The sequence below is a fragment of the Lepisosteus platostomus genome, chromosome 11 (genome assembly GCF_059453375.1).
Source record: "Lepisosteus platostomus isolate fLepPlt1 chromosome 11, fLepPlt1.hap1, whole genome shotgun sequence".
NCBI lineage: Eukaryota > Metazoa > Chordata > Actinopteri > Semionotiformes > Lepisosteidae > Lepisosteus > Lepisosteus platostomus.
In genome coordinates this window covers 20950862-20965666 of record NC_142621.1, presented here as the reverse complement: position 1 = coordinate 20965666, position 14805 = coordinate 20950862, and the positions used below count along the sequence as shown (strand labels likewise).

The 14805-nt window shown below is 40.6% G+C and overlaps 1 protein-coding gene across 1 annotated transcript; it reads left to right on the top strand.

The window, feature by feature from the left end:
* Window positions 1–2908: 2908 nt before the first annotated feature.
* On the top strand, window positions 2909–13838 carry LOC148652175 (vascular cell adhesion protein 1-like). Its single transcript, XM_088598858.1, has 10 exons — window positions 2909–3209; window positions 3506–3775; window positions 4219–4530; window positions 5134–5397; window positions 6602–6868; window positions 8168–8446; window positions 9236–9547; window positions 9975–10241; window positions 11520–11777; window positions 12092–13838. The coding sequence occupies exons 1-10, from the start codon at window positions 3164–3166 to the stop codon at window positions 12253–12255; spliced, it is 2439 nt and encodes an 812-aa protein (XP_088454984.1). The 5' UTR covers window positions 2909–3163; the 3' UTR covers window positions 12256–13838.
* The last annotated feature ends 967 nt before the right edge of the window (window positions 13839–14805 follow it).

The window sequence follows — 14805 nt, the reverse complement described above, 5'->3', positions numbered from 1 at the left end:
ACATATTACACTTGGTCTCCCTTGCCAAGAACACCATTAAATGTCATCAGATGGGTCATCAAATCCCCTGAAAGGCTTCCAGACCAATGGAACAGTGGCACGAAACCATTTTTCCTCCTCTGCATATAATCTAGTTAAACACTCTAGACATATTCAAAGGAAAATGGAGAAAGTTGCTTGAAGATTGAATTAACATCAATTCAGGAAAATTACAATTTTGTAGAATTTACATACCTGTACTATATTAACATGCCTTGGCGCATAACACTCCAGGTTCTGTCTATGTACTCCTCCAGGTGTTTAGAGCAGATCTTTCCAGATGACATTTTTTGCCCTAGGTAATATAGTGTTAAAATCCTTTGAAACACACAGCTTTTACACAGAGGGAGTAGTGTCACTTGATGCTTTGAATAGATTGAGGTGGAGGAGATTTGAAATTGAGTCTGTACTGTACTTTACTGTAATAGTCAGAACAATGGGGATAAGTAATAAAGAATTCCGCTGCAAAAATGGAGATATGATTTTGCTGCAAATTTTGTATCAGAAAAATTCCAGCCCCCCGTGCTATAAAAGCCAGACGTTCCTGCCAATCTGGGCTCAGCTTTGGAAGATGGACCCCCGGAAGCCCGCCTATCCGCAAGTCCAGGAGCGACTCGACGGCACAGGCTTCATCATGGCGTCCTGACCTTCTGAGTCCGGGATTAGGGAGCATCTGGTCCCGTGACCCCCCTTTTATTTCCCCTACCCTCCGCCGGATCCCGCTCCGGCTTTTGCTACACCTATGGATTTGTCTCAGACTCCCTTGGACTGTTTGCCTCGGCCACACCTCCCCCGAACACCAGTGCATCATGAACACGCTCCCTGTTTTCCTGCCAGCCCTAGAGGCCTTTCTGAAAAAATATTAAGCCCAAGTGTTCTAATAACTTCATATCACTCTATCAAACTGAGCAAAGTGATAAGATTTACAGTTAAATAATGTAAGCACAGAGCAATTGTCTTAATGCATTGTCTTGGCATCAGTTTCTAAAACGTCTGTCAAGTTAATTGTGAAATAAATATACACTGTTAAATGCTGCTAGGAGATGATTGGTCCATAAATTCAAACATGAATAATAGTGGGAAGGGGATACATGCTCTTTAATTTAATAATTCTTAATAGCCATGGATTGGTTTCCTTGTCATGCAAATTACAAGACAGAGAGAATGAAAAAGAACTTCAAACGTTTAATTTCATCCCATTCCACTCTTGCTTGTCTTGGATTTTTTACATACTTTATTTGACACTTACATGTACAGGAGTATGTCATTGCTCTTGGAGGAAGGATTATCAGACATTGTCAAGTGCCTCTTACTTCAGTATACTGTAAATATCCCTTACCTCAAATGTTGGAGGCTGATAAGTGACATCAAAGACCTCAAATGCCAGTAAAAGTCCAGGCCAGTAGTCTTCACTACAGAACAGCACTATGCCCATACAAGCAGAGAAGAGGCAGACTTACAGAAGACATGTTACTGTTCTTAATTTATATTATTCAGTGTTTCTCTTGTGATGTTTTAATTCTGCTGTCCTGGATCATAGACCAACATAAATCAGAAGAACCATGTAACTGTGATTCCTGGGAAGGGTTTTAAACAAGACGAGGCACTTTGGGGCATCAAGCTTATTAAGCTACTAATATAGTAGCTAACTGATCCAAGGATTTCACCTAGAAACTTCCTGAAAGAAGCCAGAGTATCAACTTTGACAACATGGCTGGGTGTTTTTTTCAAAACACCAACAACTATGTTAAAACCTACCTCTTGTTTTTGGTTTTAAATGCACCTCTCTGTTATTTCACTTGTATCTCTTCCTACAACCAATATTTGTATCCCTTCCTCTTTCCAATGTGTCTGATGGACAGTGTTGACGTTAGCCCTGTGAGCATCTCTTTGGGAGTCTTCCTTCTGTTTTATATGACAGGGAACTCAAAGCATTCGTTTTGCATTATTAGCTCTTCTTTTCCAGCATTTTAGACAAAGGCAGAAATTATCAAAGTCCTATGTGCTATAACAAAAGGCTGGGTTTTCCCATTTTAGAGGAAGGTGTTACATTTTTATTTTAGAAATTAGAAATCCCTGCTATTTTATAAATAGGTAAGAGCTGAAGCTCTGCCTCTTCGTTGTGTTTGCTAATTAATGGTTCAGTGGAACTGGTTGAGGTCACAGAGAAAGCAGATCCAAGCACATTCACTCCCACTCACAAAGAAAGGGAAGACAGCCTCCCTCCCTCCTTTGTGAGGCTGCCAGTCTGGACTTAATGTGTTTTAGTGCTTTTATAGAATAATGGTGTAGCTTGCAACATTTAACTCTGCAAAAATCAAAGATTTCTGACAAGCACTATTCCACAAGTTGAATGTTTAAAATACTGGCCCCACATCATTGTGATTTTGTGACAATAGCAAATTTAATTTAATTTTAAAAGTAAGTTAAAGCATACTTAATTATTACAACTAAAAATATGACATACAGTATCGAGCACGCCACAGTGAAAGATCAGCGCAAGCGGAGCTTGAGCTATCTGCCTATGTAGTGAGGATGATGCTTGTCTTATTAATACAAAGTAACTGGATTTTCATTTTAATAAGGATGAGAAATAAGTGAGAAGAATGATATCCCGTTTGCATCTGTTTAGGAAACTCCAGCTTGGATTGCTGTCGCGTCGTCTTCAGTGGTATTCACAAACAAGAACTGCGAAAAAGCCTAATTGAAGGCTGCAAAGCGGGATACCACTTCTTTCGGACGGGTTTGCAGCTTTCTGTGCCAGGCTATGTGTGATAGCTTGGCTAATTGTTTCAGCCGTCTGTGTTCGTCTGTGCCCATTGTCTCAGCCTGCAAAAGCCTGGAACTGTGTATATTCCGGCAGCGTACGGAAGGGGGAGCGATGGACAGACGAAATTTCTTTAGGGGAATTCATGCGTGACACGTCTGGTATTTTGAGGGAGTGTTAATGATTCTTTTTTTATTTTCAATGGAATCCCCTTTAATCCCTATAAATAAGCCCAGCAACAGTTCTACAAACCCACACCAGAAGAACAGGGAGTGGAAAGAGCGGCATTGATATCCACATCGTAACACGTTTGATTGCACCTCGTTTTGGAATCTTAGCACATTAAAACTTCTAGTAATGGCATTAATTAAATTTATTTCGATCCTTTTGATCGCGCAGAGAGGTAAGTAGAATTATTCGTCGATATGCGAACGTACATTGTGCACATTTACGTGCAGTAATGGAGAAACAGAATAAAAGACTGAAAAATGCTTATTTTCTACACTATTATAAGCTAATAATTCTGCTACGCCTGACAAAAGCGGGTGTATATTTAGCAAGTATGCATATGCTATGCACTTAAATGTGATTTAGCCCTAGTGTGCTTTATACTATATTTTAATAAAATAATTTAATGGGAATACTACGCAGGATTTAATGTTAATATTGTATTCATACGTTTGCTTGTTTTCTGAACAGGATTTTCGTTTAATATTAAACTGCAACCTTCTAATCCATTGGCAATTGTGGGCTCCGACCTGGTTCTGAACTGCAGTGCGAACTGTCTCGGAGCCCAGTTCACCTGGGGTTCGCTGGAAGACAAACCTCTGTACGCGAAGATTCAGAATAGCGACTCTCAGTCCCTGGCGATACTGTCTCCGGTGAAGACAGAGCATGAAAACACAATCGTGTGCAAAGTAAAGTGCGGGAGTAAGAGCAAACAACAGTCGACAAAAGTCAATGTATATTGTAAGTGCTTAATGCTTCTTTCGTTGTACGCTGTTTCCAATTCAAGTATTGATACGTGATAATTTAGCTTTAAACCGTTAACTTGTCTTTTTGTGTAAATGTAAGCAGATTTCCTTTAAAATCGGCTTCAATCCCTTTGCACAGGTCAAAACACGTAAGAGTACATTTAACGGTAGCCTTTATACCGCTTGACATCTATGACCGAGTGTCATTTTTTTCTGTTATTTCAGATCAGACGCTATAGTTATGTGAAATATTTAAATTATTTTTCGTGTTTCAGTAGGTTGTCACTGATATATTCCCATGTCTCTCTGATCAGGCACTAATCGATTTTCATCCTCCCATTACCCACAAGTGACAAATTGCGATAAATAGGTAGCCTAGGACAGAAGAGTCTACTATACAAATTGATTTTATATTTATACTGAATTATATTTTTCCAGCTTTTCCTAGCAGCCCAAGTATTTCAGGGAATGGACATTTACTGGAAAACCAATCAACTACGCTCACCTGTCAGGTCCCTGATGTCTACCCAGCCGAGAAAATGGAAATTCAGTGGCTATTTGGGGAAAACGTTATTAGTACAGATTATGGAATCCATAGTCCAGCTACCCATACTGTCACCTTGATTCACACCTTCAAGCCAACAGCTGGAGACGATGGGAAACAGGTGACATGCAGAGCCCGTCTGGAAGTAGAGGGACTACCAGAAGATCAGGCTACCAAGGAAACAGTCGCCACGTTACAGTTGCAGAGTAAGTCACATTCTACAGACCGACCTGTAGTTCTCCATGCTGCAACACCATTTATGGCTATACAACAGCAAAACAGACAACTCTAAAGAAAGGAGGCTGCTGTCCACTTGAAACCAGCTCTTCAAAGGCAGTTTCTATTAGGCCTTTCATATTAGACATTAAGAATTAAGAATCAAGGGCTACAGCATTCAATTTATTTTTATAAAGCGCCTTTCACAACAAGGTTGCCCCAAGGCGCTTAATAAAACAAGTGACCATACTGTATATGTTGTGAATACAGAACAGAAAAGACCAGAAGAAAACAGATGAGAAGAACCAAAAACTCCTGAGTAAGGAGAAAACAAAACTCTATGGGTTCAAGGTCAACTGGCTGCCCAACCCCTGTGGGCATGCTAACATTATACAATTTAAAAAAAAAGGAAAAATGAATAAAGGAATAAAAGAAATGAAGAGTGTATCAGAAGACAGAGGGGATCTGTATCTTGCATAGTGCATTTGTAAAGGTCTAACACTACCAAATACACTTTCCAGTATTCTCCATCACTATGTCGCACACAATAAAGCATCAAATTAAGACTGCATTTTTTGCTGTTATTTTCACAGGAGCGCCAAAGATTATTCGGGTTTTAAGCACTCCTGATTCCACTGTGAGAGAAGGGCAGAATCTGACGCTTCTGTGTGAAGCCCAGAGTGATCTCCCGGCCAACCTGAGGTGGAGGAAGCTGGGGCCGGGCGGCCAGGGACCACTATCGGACAGCGGAACTCTCTCTATTGAGCAGGCGCAGGGTATCCACAGTGGAGAGTACGAATGCCAGGCGAGCAATGCTGTGGGAACAGACACCAGAACAATTACCATCACAGTCCAGGGTGAGAAGAACAGTCTAGTGTCTTTACAAAGCCTGAAAACTGTTGTGTTTTCATCCTGAATATGTTAAACAGTTAAGCCTATGTATTTTTAAGATCTGACCAAGCTTAGAAAAGAGACATATGAAAGTGTGATTAGGGAAATGAAGATACATTAGCTGGACGTTTTCACTGGTGCAGCTAGTAGCACTTTTTAATGTTTCTTTCGCTGCTGTTAGAAACCATTTATGTTGGAAATGACTTCAATGCCCAGAAAAGTATTAGATACTTAAAGCCATGATTTCTCTTTAGATATGTCTTCACTGGGGGAGAGTTCCTGCTGTAGTTTTAAGTTCCAGAGCAACAGATTCAGTAGTTTTCCCCTCTCTAAATTATCACTGTTGGTATTTAATTACTTAAAATGCTTTAACGAAGCATGAATCAGTCAGTGTCAGATCTCTGGTTTCTATTTAATTATAGCATTCAGTTTTAACAAAGTTAAAATTAAGCTTAACATTTTCACCAATGTGGTTATTATGCAGTCATAAATGTAGTTTCAATCCCATAAATTAAAGTAGTTAGCTCTTCATAATGTATCTGTAATCTAATTCTGTTTTCAGTGAAGGGAAAAAACACATGGATTGCAATTCAGTTGTTATTAGTTTTTGGATGAGCACTGGGATTGACGTACAGTACATTCACAGCACACAAAGTTTTACTGTTTCATACTTATTAACTGGTGATGTTAATCAAGTGGGGATCTTTCCTTTTTGGGGGCTGTCTCTGTGTTGTCATTTCTTAATGCTGTATCTTTCACAAAGCGGGCTGGGCTTTGTGTCAGATTTGTTTATGTGGTTGGGGAAGAAACACACAGCCTGGCAACACTGAGGGGTTCAGTGAAAGAGCTTTTGCCAACACACATGGCCAGAAGCCTTGGTTTGAGTGTTTCTCTGAATGACAGTTTTGAAGTGGTTCCTGAGAGCTGGCAGTTGTTTGTCTTTGAGCCACACTGCCACTTTCACACACCCTCCTCGTGACTACAACCTTATCCTTTTCAGAGCCCAGAGTTCCCATGCCCTGTGCTTTTTGTTAAGCTTAAACACCCACCTTTGTTCATCATATTTTTGACCTGTGTGGTTTCTGAAGTGTCAGGGTTTGGCTTTGGTTTATTAGCGCATTGCTTTGGTGATTAAAAGTGCTGATGAAAAGCCCAATGCTTGGTTTGCAGTGCCCCCTAAGAACACATCCATCACGGTGGACCCATCTGGGGAGCTGAAGGAAGGGGACAGAGTGACCATCACCTGCTCTACACACAGCACCTCAGCAGCGTGGCTCTTTCTGCGCAAAGTGACCCAGAATGAGCAGCAGCTCCTGGAGTCCAGCGATGGCTCTTTTACCCTGAGCTCAGCACGACTGGAAGACACTGGCCTGTATGAGTGTGAAGCTGTGAACGAGTTTGGAAGCGAGAAAGCCAGCGTTAATGTGTCTGTTGAAGGTGAGTACCACAGCATTTTTTTTTATTGTAGCTACTACTGCTTCTATTACAGCTGTTTTCAGTACTATTAATGGTATGCAATACTTCTTTATACCTGAGAGGTAATGAATGGACAGCAAAGAGATAATATTTTCCTCTCATTGACTTAATAGACAGTATGTACCTTCTCCAAAATAAGCTGCAGATTGGGTTTTCAGGTTAAATGCGTCGGCCTCAGCCTGTTTGTTGGACTATTCAAATCTGCTGGCTCTCAGTCTGAGACTGGGTATCTGAAACACACAGCACCATCTGAGGAAGGAGGAGCTTAAAATATTAAGTGAAGGGTCTCTGCTTTTCTATCGGATAGCTTCAGTATTGAGTGTCAACATCAGACAGTCTTCCGATAAGTGGACTAGTGTCATTCATTCACTTTTTTTACGGGTCACATCGACCTTGTTTTGATGCAAAACGTAAAGTAGGAGCCTCAGGTCATTCTACTAAGAGTTAAAGGGGGAGGTGACAGAGGCAACACGGACCAGTAAAAAAGGGGGAATTTCCCTCTGTAACGAACAGAACATCCCCCCAGGGAGATGGTGACATTTTTGCTCAGAAATTCCGTCCCCTGGCTCACGTTAAAAAGGCAGAGTGGTGGCTTAAGGGCATAGTGGTTTACTAAGGCTGAACAACACCGAATAAACACTTCTTTTGGATTTCATACAAAACTAAGGCATCTTGAGTACTGCAATGGCATCAAAGTTTTTCTTCGCTCTGAGCTTGTGGTTTATGGTTTGGGCTGGAGGTAAGAGAGAGGCGGGGGCTCACAATGGGTCCTGCATTCCTTTGAGAATTTTGATATGATAGATGTGTTTAATGACTATTATTAGCTCAGCTGCCAGCGACTATAATACTAGAATCACACAGCTGAGCGCAGCCTTGGGTTAGTGAAAGTAAATTAATATTTTTAGCCTTAAGTGACTTAAAGATGAACTATCTCTGCTACACTAAACTCCTCATTTTTAGATGTATGCCAGTAGTCTATATCCACAATGTCAAAGAAGAATAGCAACCACGCCTATGGCCACAAGGAGAAAATATGATTGTTAACCTTTAAAACTGAACAATGTTAGTTCTTTCTGTTTTCAGGTGGCTTTTTGTAGCTTTTAACCATGCATTACATTCAAGGCGCAAAGTTATTTTGTGCTATTAACTTGTGTATGTTCTTTCCTGAAACGCTGCACTGTAATTAGAGACTTGAGAGATTTGAAGGGGTACTGACTACATCTTGTCAAACTGTGACATCTTCATCTGTCCTCTCACCAGCACATCCCCTGGAGGTGCAGCTGAGCCCCCCAGAGGGAGACCTCATAGTGGAGAGGGGATCCTCCCTGGTCCTGACCTGCCAGGCGCAGGGCTGCCCTTCTCCAGACTTCACATGGAAACACGTGATAGACAAGCCTCTGGACGGACAGATTGAGATTAAGGACCACCAGTCCAATCTCTTCCTTGACACCAAGGCAATAGAGGATGACGTGACCTACAGCTGCAAGGTGCAATGCGGGTCAGCCTGGAAGACCAGGTCCATTCACATAAAGATCTACTGTAAGTGTTTTTTAATATCCATTTTTTTAACCTGATAGGAGACTCAAGACGAAATATTCATTTGAAATGACCACCAACAGAGCAGAGAAATCACTGAAGTGAAGGATCTGGCCAACAGTTGTACAAACCCTTGACCTCCTAGTCAGGGCCCTCCCCACTACACCAAACTGGTGCCCAAAGGAACACTCTGTCACAAATGATGTGCTTAAACATCAGAACTGACCTGAAATGAGTTTTTCCTTTTGTTAGTGATCAGGTGGTTAGCCATACAGCTGAGTGTAAGCTTATTTTCTCCAAAGGGAGATTGTTTTTCTCCAGGCAGACTTTTAGGATATTGCTCTGTGTATCATACACAGGATGATTTTGATATATAATAAACTCTCTATCTGAAATGAATTAATTGGATTTAATCTAAAATTAAAGTGACGATTATTGTTATTGCTCTTGCCATTAATGCAGAACACATTAGCATTTCACAAATGGCTAAAGCTCCCCCACAGCACTGCATACCAAACTTTGGTTTACGCTCAAAGGTTCTGGATCTGGAAATAAATGCAACACTTACAAATAATGAAAGAAATATGCGTTGCTGGTTCTGTAATGTCCAGTACCACATTTTAATCAAGAAAATGTCAAGACATTCTGTGATTTGGCCGGACAGCTTCATACTATATGGAGACAGGATATCTTTGCCACAGAAGGCTCTGGAGTCTAGTCTGATGACAGCTTGTCTTTGAATGCTCTTGCTGACTTCATCTCTGAGGGTTTATGGGGTTTATCTCTTTGCAGCTCTTCCTAGCAACCCCGTCATTGAAGGCAACAGGCCCTTTCAGGAAGGAGAAGAAGTCACTCTTACCTGCACTGTGCATGATGCTTTCCCAGCAAACATTCTGCAGCTTCAATGGCTGGAAGGCAAGGAGGTGCTTTCTTCAGAGGACCGGTACTATGGCACTGACACTGAGATCTTTACCTCCAAGTACACATTTGTTGTTCGTCCAGAACACAATGGAAAGCAAATATTCTGCAAGGCATACTTGAACTTGGAAGGCATCCCCAACCACCAGAAGACAAAGTCTGCTCTGATATCTCTAGTTGTGCAGGGTGAGTGACCAGTATTCACTGAAATTGGGCTGATGTCCAGAAACACAGCATTCTGCCAATCCAAGAGACCCATCCCTGAGGGCTTTGCCATAACCTAGGTTTAGATTTACTCCAGGAAATATCAATGCAGCAGGACAAGCCGAGCATCAGAATTGCTCAGGCCCCTGCCTGGCTACTAAGTCAATCTGAAATTCCAGCAACTGGCAGGAGGTAGCTTTAAACATTTGATGTTTGAAACATTACTTTATTAAACTTTGCTTTATGAATCAGCTGAGTAATTTTTGTAAACTAGCTGATATTATTTGTCTTGTCTGAAATTCTTTGTAGATTATTATTATTAATGATAATAGTGGTAGTTACAGTAGCTGTAACCCCACAGCTGTGGCCAGGCTGCACAGCAATAATTGTTGTGGGTTCTTTTTTACAGTGCCCCCTAAGAACACATCTATCATGGTGGACCCATCTGGGGAGCTGAAGGAAGGGGACAGAGTGACCATCACCTGCTCTACACACAGCACCTCAGCAGCGCAGCTCTTTCTGCGCAAGGAGACCCAGAATGAGCAGCAGGTCCTGGAGTCCAGCGATGGCTCTTTTACCCTGAGCTCAGCACGACTGGAAGACACTGGCCTGTATGAGTGTGAAGCTGTGAACGAGTTCGGGAGCGAGAAAGCCAGCGTTAAGATTTCTGTTAATGGTGAGTTTAGTACTTTGTAATTGGAATGGGAGTGTACCACTGCTGAAAATGTTGTCTAGCTTTCACTTCTCTTTTTGCTGAGATCATTCAAGACGTGTTTTGCAGTGGAAAAATGTGTCATCACAGTTCTGCTTTTAATCTACCAACCGAAACACTGTAACAAAATAATCATTATGTCATGAAAACCCATATTCCCAATATGCAGTTTCATACATCACACAAGGTGGTGTTTATTAAATGATCAATGATAAATTAAATCATGAAATAATAATGATAAATCCTGAACATAATACTGTTACTAAAATTATACATTAGACATACATGCCTATATACAAAAATTAAATAGATATACAGTAGGGTCTCGACATTCATGAGCCAAATTCATATATAACCAAGTCTACCCCTATACTGTTGCATAATATACTACATTATGTATGGTTAAAAGGCATAATTAACCCTCTCTTTTATGGTAATTAAAGTACTAATACATTAGCTTTAAGAACAGTTATCACAAACTTATACTAATCAGCTAAAATAAACAACATGAATCCCTACTCTGCGTCCAGCAGATATCTACACTTTCTCTCTCTACCCCCATTATTAGCACACCTTACAGCTGAAGCAAAACTGGTTGCATCTGTTTGAATACAAAAACAAGACCATGTTGAGATGCAGATGCTGGGTAGTGCGTACTTGAAAAGGGGAAAGGCCTACTCACTAGGTACTGTAGGTTCGTCTCACAATCTTAGTCTGTTGTGCAGCTAATTAGAAGGTTACACTTAACTTCTTCAGCTCAGTTTCATCCCACTCTGCTCTTCTTCCACCCAAGACAGTATTGGCAGACTGAAATGCGAATAAGCAAACTTAAATTTCTAAATATTAAGTTTGAGACCCTACTGTATTTATGGATCACATATGCCTATCCTAATTCAGATATTGTATCATGGCACTTGTCTGGAATAAACATTCAGAATTAAGTATCTGCATGTATTCATTTAGGGCCATATTTTTCACTTTGTTAGCAAGAAGCAATCCATTAACAGAAAATATATCTTTCCATGCACTTTTGGAAAATACCTGCCTGTACATGCAGCAAATAAAAACAAGCACTACAAAACATAATGTTCTGCCATTTTATGGGCAGCATGTCACAAAGTAATCCATTGGTGTTTCCTTAAGCAGTGGAGGTGAAAGCTGGACTTTGCTGTGCTGCTGAGGGTTGGTTTTGTTGTTCCTCCTTGGAAAGATCAGCACACTCACTGGGCCTATTTCTTGCAGCTCCACCAAGGAACACCACGGTCTCTGTATACCCATCCACACAGGTCTTAGAGGGGCAAAACATCACGATTTTGTGCAAGACCATCAGCAACCCGCCCCCCGCCATCGTCCTGAGGAAAGTTGAGAATGGTACTGTACTGTACTCTCCGAGCGGGATGTTTGAACTCTACAACCTCACCATGAATGACACAGGCCTCTACGAGGTCAATGTCTCCAATGACCTGGGCTACGAGACCGAGATCTTCATCATCCGTGTGGGTGAGTGACTTCACACCACAACTAGCCATCAGATGACAGGTCGCTGTATGCATCTACATCAAGGATGAAGAGCTGAGGAGCTCCTGCCAGCTCCCAACACACCAAAACAGGAAAATACCAAGTATTTTACAGCAAAAGTTAGGACCTTTTTTGTTTGTTTTTTACCTTGTGGTTTATATTCTATTTGGCTTATTCTATGATATTCTGAACCAATTATGCTTAAAGACAACATGTTTTATCCAGTTTCCTTTATTGTCATGCCATTATTCTTCCGACCTCTTATGTATTAATATGGATTTGTTTTTTCTTTCCAGAGAAATACAGCGCTCCACAGACTCCTCCACTCTACAATGCCCTAATCGCTGCAGGCGGCTCTATTATCATGTTAACTACCATAGGTCTTGCACTCCACCATTTAAGGCAAGCCAGAATGAGAGGATCATACAAACTGGCCAACGCAAATCCGCCCACCGTCTAGTGTCCTTTGAAGGGGCAAAAATGAAGACGGATAAACCACAAAAAAACTGAAGAAAAACTTGGAAGGTACCCTTTTCCCTGGGCTGGAATGTTAAAAGTTCAAGGACAACAGTAACGATACGAAGGACCTACAAAGCACTGTGCACTTTGCTCTCCACAGTGCTAGACTGAGTCACAGCTGCAGCTGTAATCTGTGTAGGCAAAGCTGGACTAAAAAGCGAGCTGTCTCTTTCTTCCACTCTTTTTGTCTGAGTGACTGAACTGAGGGGCCAGCTGGATACATTTTGATAGATCACTACAGAGAAGTGCCTGTTTGTAAGGCAGACATCTATCACTCTAAATACAATTTAAAGATTTGCATAACAGTGCTAGCAGTTTTGAAAGCTCGTGGCTAGTTTCAGGCAAGACCACTTTATTCTTGGTTAAAGTTACAACAAATGTGATTTTTAGAACTTGCTATCGCACATTGCAGATTCTATAGATAAAAACAGAATAGAAGCAAAAATGAACTATGATGTCTGTAGGTATAAGAAACAATAGTGGAATTGAAAGAATGTATTTGAAAATACCTGCACAATGTAGTGATAATTATATTGAGATTAGCAATTAAATATTTTGGTATCTCTTTGCCAGTCTAATACATGTCTAGGGCATATGAAACAATATTTACATTATTTTTTGACTTTATTCCCTGTTGTGAGATTTGATATCCTGGATGATAAAGAATAAGTGAAATATACATTCCATGTAATGAAATGAGGCATATTTGGTACGGTAAAAGACTTTTTTCCAAATATCATAGCTATTGTTACTTTTTTGTGGAGCAAGTTAAGAAGATGGTTTTAAGAAGCACTTGTTAAGCTAAGCTTTTGATAGGGCTGTTATGAAGATCAGTTTTTCTGTTGGCAGATTGTGCAATTCAAGAACCTGTTGTGCACAGGGACTCTAAATAAGAACTGTAGCTCAGTCGTTTAAACACTTTCTTTGGGGCAGAGCACCTGTGATTGCTGAGCAGTCCAAATCACTTTTTTTACCAGCACTTTGCCAGGATTGTCTTAGTGGATCATACACTAAAAGCCTATTTATTATTGTAAATATGGAGGGTGTCTATTTGTTTTGCTAATGCTAAAGGTTTTCAAATTCAATAAAACAATTTGATCCACACAGTCATTGATTTTGAAACCTGTTATAATAATAATAATAATTAATCACACTTACTGTATATAGTGTTTTTCTGGACACACCACTCAAAGTGCTTCACAGCACCCACCTGGATGATGCGACTGTTATTTTACAGTCGCTTTTCACCAAGCTGGTGCCAGACATTTCTAGCAAGCTGAAGCTCTACAGACTGAGCTGAAGCAGTAAACAACAAGTGCATTTAAAATCCTGATTGTTTTTTGTTTGTTTGAGATGCATGTCATAGCAAGTTTTTCACTGTAGAAGCCAGATCCCCTGTGATTTTATACAAGTGCTTCAACTGTCAAGAGTTCTCCTAATTGTGTGTACATTTCTGATATGTTGTGTTGTGCCTGTGTCTATGTTTTTTTCTAAATAAATATTTATTTTTAAACTGTAAAATAATTCCTTCTCATTGTGGGTAAGATCAGAATCCCCTTGTTGTCTTAGCAGCCACAAGGGGAAGTCTCGATGGACACGGAAATCTTGGGGGAAGTCCTGTGAGGTCATGGGTGTTTCATGTAAATCACACGTCTTAAAATTACTCTCACACACACAACAGTGCTTTCACTATCATTCTTGAGGAACTAGTCTCCACACACTGTGATCTGCCCCTCCCCCAATTATACACACACTTCCTCAAACCACCAGACTGGCCTAAGCAGCCGAAAAACTCGGATGCTGAGCAGAGTGGGAGGAAAGGGGCCTCATGAAAGATGGCTCGAGTTCAGTTCCAACGGCAGAGTAAATGAAAATAAAGGACAGAGCTGCTGTGGCAAAGGAAATTAAATTAAAGGCACAGTATAAGAATGAGACAACCACTGAAAAATGGAAAAATACTGTTTTAAAAAAAATGTTAAAATATACTGTTAATGTGCTGTGAGCCACTGTGCCAATAATGCCCAGAGAGAAGTTGAAGACCATGAATCTGTTTTTTCACTTCTGTTCATTATGGGGCTTACTGGCATTCATTCCTGGAAAAAAGTGGGAAAGTTGAGGAGTATGAAATTGTAAAAATGTGCCACACATTCTGTCTTGGTTTGTAATTACAATAAAAGCAGAGAACAAATAACAAAACATGCATGCGATATTTTCTGTATTTTTAATTTCTTCCTGTCTGTGATCCATCTGAGAAACTTTTTCAACCTAGAGTGTGCTACTATAGACTCCATATTATTCTGGCAGTGAAGATGACACTGTGTGGATCATGAAGACAGGAACAGCAGGGCTTTAATGTCAAGATGAGGACAAAAAAGTCCATTTTCATTTTGCCCCAGTCTGCCCAACCACAGGGTAGAACTGGTGGGCAGCAAGCTCAGGATTTTTGTAGATCATGGCTGAAAGAGGAAGTAGTCAATAGTTTTTTCTGAAC

Excerpts from the sequence above, each read along its gene's own strand:
- LOC148652175 (XM_088598858.1), top strand. The coding sequence starts at position 3,164 with ATGGCATTAATTAAATTTATTTCGATCCTTTTGATCGCGCAGAGAG. Across the intron at positions 8,447-9,235 it reads CATTCACATAAAGATCTACT|CTCTTCCTAGCAACCCCGTC; the intron begins GTAAGTGTTTTT and ends ATCTCTTTGCAG. Across the intron at positions 10,242-11,519 it reads CGTTAAGATTTCTGTTAATG|CTCCACCAAGGAACACCACG; the intron begins GTGAGTTTAGTA and ends TATTTCTTGCAG.